The sequence below is a fragment of the Castor canadensis genome, chromosome 1 (genome assembly GCF_047511655.1).
Source record: "Castor canadensis chromosome 1, mCasCan1.hap1v2, whole genome shotgun sequence".
In the NCBI taxonomy this organism is placed as follows: Eukaryota; Metazoa; Chordata; class Mammalia; order Rodentia; family Castoridae; genus Castor; species Castor canadensis.
In genome coordinates, this window is record NC_133386.1 from 186014412 (window position 1) to 186029358 (window position 14947).

The following is a 14947-nucleotide window of genomic DNA, read 5'->3' on the forward strand; positions in this document are numbered from 1 at the left end:
TACTCTTAGATATATCATTTTATTTCTGAGAAATAAATAGTACAAATTCCCAAGCTCTTACAATTCAACTTATGATTCAAATTATTTAATTCATAAGGCTATTAGTTAATGCATCTATGGAAGTCCATTTTATGATAATTGGTTTTTCATGGATCCAACTTTAGGGAAGTTGCTTTAAATCATAAATAAATCAAAAAATTTTTAAAAATACTCTTGAACAATCTGTTGTCATATTGTAACTTATTTTAAGTACTTTGTAATGTAAAATATAATTTTATATGTATGCTTCCAAAGTAACACTAATTTCTAGCTTGTCAAATATGTATGGATTCCAGGTGATTCCCTAAAATTGCAATCAGGAAAACCAGCCTTCTGAGATGGCTTTAACAATGATCTGGCTTATGGTCCTTTATATAACAAGCAATGCGTTATTTTGTGTGTGTGTTGAGTGGCGAAAATACTTTTTACTAATAAAGAAATTTGACAAACAAATGAAACAATGTATTGTTTATACATCTCAAGACACACACAGGATACAAAGCCAAAGACAGTACAGTGAATGCTAATGGTAGTTCTCTTTTCACTTGTTTATCTTTTCTCTTGACCTTCACTCTGACCACAATTTTTTCTAAGTCCATTTGTATATTTGCTACAGGTAAAATTTCTAAGATAAATTGATATGCTTGATGAAGCATTGGCTCCATAATGTATGAGAATTTACATTTTTGAAAAATGCCATAGAAGAAGGCATTTAATCTCATTTCTGAGTTTTAGCAAGAGGATTACCTAGAGTCTAAGTCCCCAAGGTCATAGGAGCATACATAAGCCTTTAATTTTCATCATAGAAATTAGAATAAACTTCCACACTTCCCCAGGTTTGATAGCCTCTCTTATTTTTCTCCCTTGAAATTTTATGGATACTTGAAGTATATTCCTGGGAGATTACTAAGTTTATCATAACTTGTGATATGTTTACTAAATTCTAAAGGAAAGAGTGGTATTCATAAGTGACAATAAACAGCATATCATAACATTTTAATGTCCTGATAATAATGCCTGTGGGTAGACCAAGAATACAGAAGGTATTCCTCTATAAAAAAGGACCATTCCTTGATGATAACCATTTTCATCTAATTCCTTATATGGTACAAATGCTTCAATTAATAAGAAAACAGAAACTATTCAAGTAAAAGATAAAGAAGATCAAGTAAACAAAGAGAAAGCTGAGCATATTTATATAATTTAAAAAATTGAATCCTAGGAATAGGATTTATATTTGCATTTGATAAATTTAGTAAGGGAGAGCAATTGAAGTTTTGAAGCCATCAACTTCTGTAAGCAGCACAGGATGAAGAATTAGGATGACATCATAGGCATAGGAGCATTACAGGGAAACTGGTTATGTCTCTGCTCCTGTTATCCACCAGAGAAATGGTTGCAGCTTGATAAATCTTCTACAGACACAAACCTGAGAGGAGAAACAGAGAATCAGAAAGAACTAAGTAATGATATGAAAGTAAAGCAGAAAATAGTGAAAATTTATTGAAGTATGTTTATTAATGAGTTTGGACTGAGGAGGGGAGGGAGCAAAAGAGCATGATCCAAAACATGATAATCACATAAGTGATTATTATATTGTCGAAGGATTCACTCTTTGACAATATCTAGTGGCCAATCTTCCTACCATAAGAAACTCTTAGGATAATTATCTAACCATTGACGATTAGTATTATATGTCCCTACACAGTTGCAGGGCTGGGCAACCCGGGTCTGATCATGATCACCAGAGTCAATCCAAATTCCATACCACTGTGTGCTTTTTTTTCAGCCACTTGTCTTTTATTGACTTTTATTATTTCATGACAGTTCACTCAATCTGCTGGAAAGCTTGATTGTAGAAAAGATATTACCTCTTTCAGAGGATGTACCATGTAGCTCCTCTTGATTTGTGTATTTCCAAAGGCAGAACTATGTATTGATGACCTATGAGCTACTTGTGGCAATTTATAACTCTCTTTTCTGCATATTCATCATGTCCACAAAGCTTTGGGCATCATTCTTTGCTGGTTACTACACCTGGGTGAAGTCTATTCCCTTGTATTCATTTATTTTCTCTTGGCATTATCCTTCATGTGTGTAACAACATCAATAATTTGGCCTGTGAGCATTCTGTCATTTTCAGTGGTTCTTCCTCAGATCCCCCAATAGTCAAGTGCTTTGATTTTCATCACCATATTCAGTTATGTGAACAGCCTGGTCATCATCCTCATTGCTCATATTTTTATTTTTGCTAGTGTCATAAAATGCCTTCTACTTGTGTTAAAAAGTTTTCAGGTTTGTGTTTCCCACCTGACAACAATCACCATTTTCTACTGCATTGTCTTGTTCCTCTTCTGTGTTCCCAGCTCCAAATAGTCAAAGTAGGTTCTTTATTTTATATAATTTTCATCCTTTTGCTAAAGCTTCTGATCTATACTCTCAAGAACAAAGATGTGAAGGAGAGTTTCAGGAAGTTAATGAATCACCCAAAACAATTCTGTTGAGGCTTTATATAAATAAATGAATTCTATTTACTAATTGAAGATATTTCAATGTTTCTAGTAGTTAGTACAAATTTTTTAGTTAATCCCCCAGTCAGAATTTTAAATTAATCATAATAAACCAGTTATTTGATCTTTTGCTCTGTGTTCACTTCAGTGCTAATCAAAACAGCTGAGAACCATAGGTGAAGTAAGACAAGTGTTACGAGTTGAACAGTGTTATCTAAAACACACACATCCACTTAGAACCTCAGAGTGGCATTATTTGGAAATGGAATATTTGCAGACACAATTAAGATAGGGATCAAAACGTGATCATAGAAATTTTTTAGGATTCCCTCAAGCCAGGGAGTTGTCCTTTTAAGAGAAATAAAAGGACACCCAGATACACATAGGAAGAAAGGGACATGAATGTAGAAGCAATGTTTTGTTGTTGTTGTTTTTTGGTTTTTTTCCTGCAATGAGCTAGGAGGCAAAGAAATATCCTCCCCTGGCACCTTTTGAGGAAACACAGTTCTGTTACCACCTTTTTTTTAAACTCCTGTTCTCAAGAACTGTGAGAAAATAAATTCATGTGGTTTAAAACCACAACAGATTTGTTGTGATTTCTTGTAGAGCCCTAGGAATCTTATGCAATAAATAAATGTCAGAGCACAAAACCTAAGCCTATTGACTTACATATTGATATGATAACTCAGTTTTCTAAAGTATTCATCAATTCCATTTTATTGATGAGAATGTCAGGGTTACAGAAGAAATATGAACATATGAAAGAAACCACACCCAGCTGAGTAGGAGAGGGCTCATGGGTGAGATACTGATGGAGCTATGGGCACTGTCTTTCAAATCCTATCAACTCCTTTGTTCCTTTCTCTGCAATAGACTCCTGGAATTTTATTACAGTTTAGGAAGTGATCTTGACTCTGAATAGCAAGGAATACATTGATTTTTGTGTGATCCTCTTGAAAAATTATCAAGTGGTCAAAAAATGAAAACTTCACTTATTCTCACAAACTCACAAATCTCACAGACTGATATGTTGAATTTGATTCTGTAAATTCTTAACACAGTGGATATCATGGTCACTTTCAGAAGTACCTTGTTTAATTCTCTTTTGGATTTTTCACAGTTGATTACGCATTTAACCTTCAGGGAAAAGTTTTGTTATGGCAAGGTTGTACCTGTTTTTATCAAATGTCCTCTAAATTGATTATTCTGTGTGTGTGGCTTAAACCAGTGACTGATAGATTTAGGAAAAAATGTCAAAGTTCTACATTTCTTTGACTCTCTTTAAGCGCAGTTATGTCACATGAGGTTTCCTAGGAACTGTCCTGTGTAGACAACTGATATTACACTTCACATGATTTTAATATTTAAACATTTTTCTCAGGTGTAATTGTGTTTATCTCAAATAAATCTTTAAACCTCAACTTCTTATATAAAAATATACCACCAAATCTAGTCTTCAAAATTTAAGTGTGTAGATAAATATAAAAAAATCAACAAGTATTTTTCTTAATTTTTTTTCTTAGTGGGCATTCACAGATGACAAAATTTCACCATAATTCTGGTCAGTTACTGTCATGCAGGTCACACATTTTGAAGATAAACAAATGAAAATTTTTCCACTTTGATAAATAAAACAAAACTTTCTATTTTAATTATACCATGAAATATTGTGTGTCTTTGTGGGTATATGGTGATAACGGTGTGTTATGAAATATTGCAAAATATGTACTCCAACTTCCAACACATTTATGAAAAATTAAAAAATACCAATTATTATCCTTGAGAATGAACCAGTTTATAACATATTTTGTGCCACATTGGTTTGTATATGGAAGAATAATGAATTTCCTTTGACCCTGTGAAGGTGATAAAGGACAGTGTAAGAAAAGGTCAGAGAAAATGGCTGTGTATATTTATTTTTAATTCAGGAAAAAGTCTTAACAAATGCCCTGAATTTTTATCAGATCAAAAGTACTCATAATAGTAATTTTTGGCAAGGAGCAGTAGTGGTACACCCTTGTAACCTCAGCAACTTGGAAAGTAGAGATAAGGAGGAGGCCAGCCTTTCAAAAAGCTAGTGAGACCCTATCTCAATTAGTAAGGTAGAAGTTGTGGCACGTACTAGTCATCTTTGAAATATGGGAAGGTTTCAGTCTGAGAAAAAATGTGAGACTCTTTCTGAAAAATAACTAAACAAACAAACAAAAAAGGACTGGGGGGCATGGCTTACATGGAAGAGTAACTGCCTAGCAAGTAGGATACTCTAAATTCAAACCCCAGAATTGAAAAAAAAATCCAGTAATTTCCAAATAAATAAATCATTCATGTATTAAAAACATCTTTCTACTGTATTGAAAGACTACAATTTAGGTAAGAGAGTATAAAGCAGCTATCATGTTTTTAAGGAAAGATTCTGTTAAAATTTGATATTGAATAGAAATGTACATTATTTCATAGAAATATATTTCTCCAATTTCATTTACTGGTATAATATTTTGAAGTCTACCAACTTCCACATAGGCTATCTAACCTTTTATAACTGTTGTTATAAGTCTGAGAGTTCAACACTGTTATAAGCACAGTAAAAAACAGAGCCAGTTTTCCCAATACCTTATGAGTTTTTGGAGCTTGCACACTGAGGAGAGAAAGGGTGATCACGAGGTCAGAGACATCAGTGGAGAAGACTGTATTGCCAAGAAGTAGTATATTTCTTTAAGTTAAAGTTGAAAATGAAAGATGAGATGTGATGACAATAAGCTTTCTTCATTACCAAACTGGCTACTGTTACAAAATATTCACCTGAACAACAAGAACAGGATGAAAAAATTAAACAGATAATTAATAAAAACCCACTAACTATGATGAATCTACAATATGCAATGCAGAGAGTATTGGATCTGAGTATCAGATGCCCAGATGTTCCATTCAGCCAGATGGATAAATCACAGACAGTTCTAAGATGTGATAACTTAGTAAACATGAGCATAAACTGAGACATTGGTTAAACTATCAGCTGAAGAGAATAAGAGAAGATTGTCACAGACAATCAGGAAACTTGGATGAAATAAGGAGTATCGTCTCCTCCCCATTCCAGGACATTAGTATTTTAAAAACAACTCTGGTATTTTAGACTGACCCACCCCTAAGAAAAGTATGAAAGAAATGGAGAGTGATTACTTTGTTGCCAAGTATAATTTGTTGCTTTATAGAAATAATGTACATTGCAACTGAGTTTATAAACGAATAGGCTAATTGAAATTGCAATGTCAAATATACTTAAATTGTTTTTTGATGAGGGAGAAAAACACACAAAACCTAGTAAGTAAAAGCAAGTTATTTCTCAGCATCCTGAGAGTGGAGTGGGAGGATCCTTTACCAGTCTTATGTGGGTTCCTTTTGCAACAATTTTAAAGAAATTAATGCTAAAGCTTCCACTCCAAGATGGCCTCACCCACTTTTTAGGTGATTTACTTCCATCTTTTGGGTGTGGTATTTCAATATTTTCTCAAGGAGTATCTGACTTATAAGTTTTCCTAGTTTCCTTATGTAGTAGTCTTTCAGCACTGTTTGAAAAGAAAGTAGAGTAATAGGTAACAGAGCCACTACAAATGACTTTGTGCCAAGAAATGCTTAATCTCATAAATTACTGGATAAACAACAATGTACATTGGTTGTAGATTCTGAATATATAGCACATTTTGAAGGATGTTATTGCATTTTTCTAAATTATTGCTAGAGTTTTCTTACAACTATGTTACAAAGGGGGATCAAATGTTCCCAACACACTTTATAAATATTTAAGTAGTACTGGAAAAATTCTTATTTACTGCTGTCTTGCAGGCCAACCACAGAGCAGGATTATAGTGCTACAAATATCTGCTTTTTTGTGTGACACCATATTGTAAGTAATCATCTGAAAATAAGACCTCAATGCTCTCCTCCATATTCAAGTTGTCAGGGAATACCTCATGAGGCTCTAGGTCCAAGTTGAACAAGAGGAAGACATAAAGTAATAATATGGACCACAGACATCTGTACCCATTCTCATGTGATTTACTTGTGTGTTTAAGATAGTACTGCAGCTGACTTTTGTGCATGCCTAGTTTTATAGATTGGTTGGCTAGACAACAATTTATTCATGATGGGAAATGAAGATCCTATGGCAACTTGATGGGCTATTTCCAATCTCTAGTTTCTAGAAGACTCTTAAAATTTCAGAGACTGCTCCTCAAAATGTGTATACTTATTTACAGAGGAAGTTATTATGTCCTGAAGTCCTAAAACTTCTGTCTATAGTTGAATTTATGGCTTTTCCAAAGGTCATATCCATCTCAAGGAGTGGGTTATGTGTTCCAAACAACACAGGAATTTGCTTGGCAAACTAGAGTTGCTAATAGAATGTTTTCTCATTTTTAGATCCTCTCAAAATAGACAACTTTTGGGTAATTTTATAAATTAGTTATAGTAACTTGACCAAAATCAGTGTATGCTGACTTCAAAATCCCAAGAGAGTCATTGAATTTTTGAGTATTGAGAAATTGATTTTCATCTTGATGTTAATTATAGGGATAATTTTAATTATATGTTAACAAAGACTCATTATTATCTTCACACTGCAATTTTTCTGTGTAATTTCAAGGAAATTCAAGTCATTAAAGATGATATGATATGGGAAGACTAACATTTGCCTTAATTGTCTGTTTCGATGCTTGCAATTTTCTGGTTATTCTCAAGAGTTTGAGTCCCCAGGGCAATAGAGTTAGTTATAAAACTGCCTTGGAATACCAGTCACACCAGCCTACAGAGAAACAGGAGCGTGGAGGCCTGTTTCTCTGTAGCAGGTAAGTGTATTCTGATTTCCCCTGTAACTGTGAAAATACCCATTCTCCTTTTATTGTCACTAGGATTGTCTTTGATCTTTCCCTCTCTGTTAAGCTACTGTAAATGTTACCTAACTCTGTGACAAATAACGAAGTTTATATGCATAGAAATGTTTTTGTCAGGTCCTTTTACAAACAGCTCAGAAAGGAAAGAAGTAATTTAATCAAAAGTAGGCTTTTGTCCTCCACGATGGCTCGGTAACTAACACATTCAATGAGAGAAGTAAAAGTTACCAAAATGCAATTGTTACACTTTTCTTAAATTTCTCTAATATTTATTTAAGTATCTGAATGGAAAAATCATATTTTAATGATTTTAAATAATTGAGATGCATTAGCAAAATGCAGTAGTAATGTACATTGCACTTTGGAGCAAAGATTTAATTTCTCTTTCTTTTTGTTGGTAGTGCTAGAGTTTGAATTCGTGACATAACACTTGCTAGACAGGCATTCTACCACCTAAGCCATGTTTACAGCCCTTTTTTTTCCTTTAAAAAATTTTTTAGATAGAGTCTCATATTTTTGCCCAGGCCCTGCCACAAGCCATATGCCTACCTAAGGCTTCCCAGGAAGCTGGTACTCCAGGCATACACCACCATACATGGTTTATTGATTGAGGTGGGGTCTTGCTAACTTCTGCCTGGGCTGACCTTTAACTGTGCTACTCCCAATCTCTGCCTCCCAAATATCTGGTATTACAAATGTGAGCCACTGTATACAGTCATATTTTACATTTTTAAGAGTCTTCACTTCTTTATGTAGTTATGTACAAATAGTAGAACGTTAACTATCACTTATGTGCCTATTATGCTCATAGAAAGTCAGGACATAATTGTCTTTTACTCCTATAAGCTATTTTTGTCAGGGGTCATCCTCTTCAAGCCCATTCTCCCATTAAAAGGAATTATGCAGATGACTGCAAGAAATCTGAGTATGGAGACAACCTTCACCCTCTTAGGCTTCACAGATTACCCAGAGCTTCAGGTTCCTCTCTTCCTTGTGTTTCTGATCATGTACATTATCACTATAACAGGAAACCTTGGGATGATAGTAATCATTATGAGTAACCCAAAGTTTCACACTCCCATGTACTTTTTCCTCAGTCACCTTTCCTTTGTAGACTTTTGTTACTCTTCCATCATCACACCCAAGCTGCTTGAGAACCTGGTCATGGCAGATAAAAGCATCTTCTACTTCAGCTGCATGCTGCAGTACTTCCTGTCCTGCACAGCAGTGGTGACTGAGTCCTTCTTGCTAGCTGTTATGGCCTATGACCGCTTTGTGGCCATCTGTAATCCCCTGCTGTATACAGTGGTTATGTCACAGAGGCTATGCGCCCTGCTAGTAGCTGGATCATATCTCTGGGGTACGTTTTCTCCCTTGGTACTGCTTTGCTATGCTCTCCAGCTAAAGTTTTCTGGACATAATGTAATCAACCACTTTTTCTGTGAATACACTGCTCTCATTGCTGTCTCGACCTCTGACATTCACATCCCCCACCTGCTGCTCTTTGCCTTTGCTACCTTCAATGAGGTTAGTACATTGCTAATCATCCTCAACTCCTATGTGTTTATTTTTGTGACTGTATCAAAAATACGCTCTGCCAGTGGACGTCACAAAGCCTTCTCCACCTGTGCCTCCCATCTGACTGCCATCACCATCTTCCATGGGACAATACTTTCCTTGTATTGTGTGCCCAACTCCAAAAACTCTCGGCAAGCGGTCAAAGTTGCTTCTGTCTTCTACACAGTGGTCAACCCCATGCTGAACCCTCTGATCTACAGCCTGAGGAACAAGGATGTGAAAGCTGCCTTCTGGAAATTAATGAGTACAAAAGTTCTACTCCACTGAGCCAATATCTAGAGATTTTTCCTATCCTAATGAATAATAGGAAGAGAGACTAAAATGCTGAAAATGTGTAGAATATATTTGAATGAGGTTTCTGTTGGGGACTCTGATGTTTGAACTGGTAAATTCAAATCCCTTGAAGAAGTAAAAGAACTGAATACTGGGATGAATTCCCCAAGTTTTTTTTTTTTTATTTCAAAGACATTTATTTCTTGAATGTTGTAATAACACACACAAAGAAACACTAAAAACACAGTAGATGGTGCAGTGTTTAAAATATTGTTACTAAAAGAAGAATGGTTATCCAGCCCAGAAAACACTTTTCTGATTGTTAATGTGTATGTATGACAGTGATGTCCTGGAAGTTAAAGTTATCTGCACTGGATCACTGAAGTACTGTGCCTTTCTTGGGAGATGCAAATGGTTATAATGCATGATAAAAGAGAGAAGAGCTGTTTTCTGATACCTTTGTACCTTGCATTCTATGACTTCTGTAGATAGAAATCCTTGCACTTTAAGCAGTGATTTTGGTTTGTGAAGCACACAGCATGAAGTTAATCACATCTCTTGGGTAGAAGATGACACAGACTTCTAAGGAAATAGTTGAGAGATGATTGTTACTACTTGAGTGCTCAGCTCTATTGACTATAGATACAGCAACCTCTTTCTGTAGTACTTCTCAGGTTCTATCAGGGAAGGTCACAGAACTTAATTTTATCTTTCAGAAAGGACAAACATTGAAGTCATTTCAGTATTTGTAGATAGTAGTCGATTATTATCAGCCAAAAGTTTGTATTTCCCAAACCATCAGTTTGGAGCTCCATTTCCAGCCATTTTGCTTATATTTTGCTTAAGAGATAGGGTCTCACTACTTTACACTGGTTGGTCTCAAATTCGTTATTCTCCTGCCTTCTTCACCTAAGGCTTAAATCACCCCTTCCAATCTTAATATATCTTTTTTTTTTCTGTCACTACCAAGATTTGAACTCAGAGCCTCATGCTTGTTACAGGCACTTTACTATTTGAGCCACTCCTCCAGCCCTGGGATGAGTTTTTTCAAGATAAAATCTCATAAACTATTTGCCCAGGCTGGCTTTGAACCTTGATCTTCCTGATCTTCTGTCTGAGTAGCTAGGATTAGGGACATGAGTTGTTTTGCTTTGTTTTCTTTCTTTTCTTTTTTTTTTTTAATGAATTGCATTTCAGAGTCACCTAACAATTCATGGAAGGAGTGAGTTTAGAATCTTCCCAATTTCTGGCTCCAAAATAAGCTGGGGTTGCAAAGATGAGTCACCATGCCTGGCTTTGTTTGACTCTTGATTCAAACTAACTGGAAAATGATACCTTTGAAATAACTGCAGAAATTTAATCATGGATTAGGTATTGAATGATATAAAGAATACATTTTTTTGTCATTGGCAATATTGTTACAAGTGTTTAATCAAATCAGCATTTACAAATGGTCATAAATGATCAATTTAAAAAACTAATCAAGAAATAGAATATCCTACATATGTTATTTTGTTTTAAATAACTCACTTTTCTAGGACTTGAAGTCAGGAGCTCACTATCCCTGTCTGTGTCCTGATACTTCAGGACCATGCACATTCCACATACATGTGTCTTTCAGGCTGTACACATGATTATTTAGCCAATAAATATTTAAGAAAACACATTTACATAAAAAATGACAATAACCCAGAGCAGTTCTTGCATTTATTTGTTATGAGGCATGCAAGTTTGGCAGAAGTATTTTATTATTGTTGTTTCCTTGAAAGACTTCAAAAACACTTAAAGATTGTAAATAACATTTATAAATCTCCTGGTTTTACAATTTCAGATTATTTCAGAACACTTGAAATTATCTATCTGTACCTCAAATGCACTCCACAAATGTCATTTTGTATTTCCTTACCATACAAAGGAATCAAGTTAGGGGCATAAGTACAGCTTTGAATTAAACATAGATATGAGTAGACCAACTTTTTTATCCTTGTTGTTTTGTTTCTTGGCAGCACTGGGGTAGGAAATTTGGGTCTCATGCTTGCTAGGCAGGCTCTCTTACTGTTTGAGTCAGTCCTCCAGCCCCCACTTCTATTTTCCTTTGTACAATAACTAATGTCATTCTTTGTAATTCTTGTTACATTGTCATAAGGGGATTCAGAAAGTACATATCCCCACATATTGTGGAATTATGTAAAATAAATGTTTTTTCTCCCTTTGTGACAAACTCAACACACTTCTCCCAGTCACTTGCATAGCTCATTCCTTACTTCACAAGTGCACCTTACTGTGACCTTACCTGACTTCTCTGCTTAAAATTAAAATTCCTTTGCTTTACTAGAAAATCATTATAACCTTAATTTTGTGTATTGTCCCCTTTAAACACAAATTTGATCAACAAAGGAATATTCTCACTCCTGTGTCATAACTCCTGAGGTAATACCAGGCTCAGGGTAATCCTGTTACAAATTTTTGTGAAATTAATAAATAAATGAGCAATTATGTATGCTCCTATGTATTTAATCTACTTTATGGTGTTCCAGAATTAGACAGCAATATTCATAAAGTAATAACTTTTAAAATTATGGTTACTGAGTCCTACCTTTCTTTTTTTATTGTTATGCTGGGGATACATTGTGTCATTTACAAAAGTTCTTACAATATATCAAATATAGCATGCTTGAATTCACCCCTGCATCATTGTCTTTTATCTCCCCTCCTCCCAGAGCCGGGCCATTCTAAAAGTCTATGTTCAACATTGCTGCTTATTACAACAGAAAGATTAGGTATCTTTTTAGAGGGATACTTTAAAGAGATTCATTTTTATATTATTATCATATTAGTAACTTTGGATGTAGTTGGCATGAAAAAATGTTTGCTCAATAAATGAGCATGATAAAACATTATGAATCTACTTTTAAGATTTTTCTAAAGGAGTTAAACATGGTGGCTTACTCCTGTAATACCAGCTACTTAGGAGCAGAGACTGGGAAGATGAAAGTTCAAGGCCAGTCCAGGCAAAAAGTTAGCAAGATTTCATGTCCTCTAACAAGCCAACACTGTTGATGTGCATCTGTAATTCTAGCTATGGGGAGGCTAGACATGGATAAAAATGTAACACCCTACCTGAAGAATAACTAAAGCAACAAGGACTCAGGGTGTGGTTCAAGGGGTAGAGCACCTGCCTAACAAGCACAAGGTCTGAGTTCAAACTACCCAACTCACTCCCCTCAAAAAAAAAAAGATTTTCTAAAGGAGGAATTGAGACATTTGTTTTCATTTATATTCAATTTTACTATGCTATAGTTTATTCTGAAAAATCCTTTTTTTAAAAAAAATTTTGAGGTGCTAAGGTTTTGAACTTGGCCTCATGTTTTCCTACATTTGACCTACTTCTCCAGCCATTTTGAGCTTTAGTTATTTATTTTTTCAGGTAGGGTTTTATGTTTATTATGAGTCCTGGCACCAGCCTCAAACTTCAATCCTCCTTTTGATAGCCTCCTGAATATCTGGTGTCATAGGCATGCACCACTACACTGGGCTTCATGATTGAGATGGGATTATAGTAGCTAGGGGACTCAGCAAGAGACTTTGTAGGGACTACATCACTTATGCATTTGAATGTTTGTTTTATCTAAAAATTTCTGTTTATGTGAATTATGGTGACCTGAAAGCTGGATATTCAATCTCCACCAGTGCAGTCAGAGTGTGTGATATGCAGGCAAAGCAATTGATTGAGAGTCAATCCATTAATATGCAATATTAGTGATCTTTATAATTGCATATATTTTTATAATTGGGGAAGTCTAAGGGGTTGAGAAAGTTGATATTAATAAACACTTTATTTTACATAAAATGTTCCCAATGTTGATATAATTTATCCTCAGGTTTTCTAGCATCTTAGAATTGAATCATATTGAGATGATTAAATTTAATTGCTTACTCTGAGACTTCCAGAGGAGCAGGAGTTAGATAGTCTCTAGGGTCCGTGTCTCCAATGTTGTAGTTACAGATAAAATGTTCTTCTCCCAACCAGGAGAGATCCTGCCTTTGCCATCATCAGGTTTGTTTTAAAATCATAGACAGATGGGTATCAGCTTTAATCTGAAAAACATCTTTAGAGGAAGAAAACTCACCATTTAGAACCTGATGTTTCTTGTAAAGGATTGTGAATGAGCAAGGATTAGGAAGTGCACTCTTTCAGTTAAACTTTGTACTTGGGGCTTGGCTCAGCTAAGTGTTCAATGAAAAGCAAATACCAGTGTGAGGGAGCAGAAGATCTCTCAGGATTTGGGCTTTATATTATCTGAATTTTATATACTTTCAGGGGAGAAATAAAAATAGAATTGACAAATGTTTAAGAAAAATAAACAGAGACTGAATAGACTAGTAAAAACTGGGGGACAGCTTTAATTAAGATTATAGAAACAGGACATACATGTGACCCTTAATAGCAAATATATATATATATATATATCATTGAGAGAAAAAAGCTCTCTGGGAGAATACCTCACTTATCTTTTTTTTTCTTTTTTTAACCCTGTACTCAAAAGACATAGAAACATTCACTAAGAATTTAATGTTAGCATTTAGGAGCAGTTACAAAATGTTACATAGCAGTTACTATGTTACAAAATGTAACATAGTAAAAATAAAAACTGAAAAACCTTAGATACATGAAGTGTGATGCTAAAAAAAGCATGACAGTTTTGTCTGACTTTGTGATGGATTTTTGAAGTTCCTTTAATGGGAAAACATGAGTTCTGGAAAAAACAGGGCCACTCAATTTTTCAGTCATGCCTGTCATATGACATATATAATCATGGGCTATCAGAAAAGTACTTTTTTACAGAAAAAATAGGAAAAGAAATTCCTGGCATGGTAGCATGTAAATGGTATTGGGCAATAATGAGCAAAATTTAAGTTTTTAGATCCTCTTTTTTAAAGTAACATCTTCATACTGCAGTACTTCCTAAAATGGCTACTCCTCTTTCAAAGGTAGCATTGGGACAGAACCAATATACTAGGTGTGTAAAGAGATAAAAGATAGAGATACTAGTAAAGATAGAGATAAGAGACAGCAAAACAAGTGAGACAAAGGAGAGAGAAGGAGATAGAGAGAGAGAGGAAGAAGGGAAGTTTCTGTCAGAGTACTTGTTACAGTTACTAATTCCTGATTGAGAAAATTCCTCAAGTCCCTTTCATATGTGTTTCATCTAGATGCTGGTTTCTCGTACGTATTTGCACAATATATTCTCTCACTGGATTATTTACCCTAGGATAAGAATCTCTAGTTTGCTCACTAATTGAAAATATAACTATTAATAACATAAAATGCTAATATCTAGACCTAGAATAAGAAACAGAGTCTTGTAGTCGAGAAAAGAATATATCATTAGTTGTCAGGGTGTCAGAGTTCAGTCACAGAAATGGAGGTTGGCCTTTATTTGCATGTAATAGGAAGTCAAAGTTTCTCTGTTCTAGAATAATGAAGTAAATGAGAATACTTTTTATAATCTGTTGTTATTTTATTATTACTCAGACAATAAGGAAAATTTTAAATTGTTAATTTTTAAAATTTTTAAATTTTTAACATTTTTGTTTATTTCAAACTTATAGAACTTACTCTGAAAAAAAATGTTTTTTTTTGTATTACTATTATTGGTT

The 14947-nt window shown here is 34.6% G+C and overlaps 1 protein-coding gene across 1 annotated transcript; it reads left to right on the forward strand.

The window, feature by feature from the left end:
* The first annotated feature begins 8335 nt into the window (after positions 1-8335).
* Positions 8336-9280, forward strand: LOC109676592 (olfactory receptor 5D14). Its single transcript, XM_074068026.1, has one exon. The coding sequence runs from the start codon at positions 8336-8338 to the stop codon at positions 9278-9280; it is 945 nt and encodes a 314-aa protein (XP_073924127.1).
* Positions 9281-14947: the final 5667 nt, after the last annotated feature.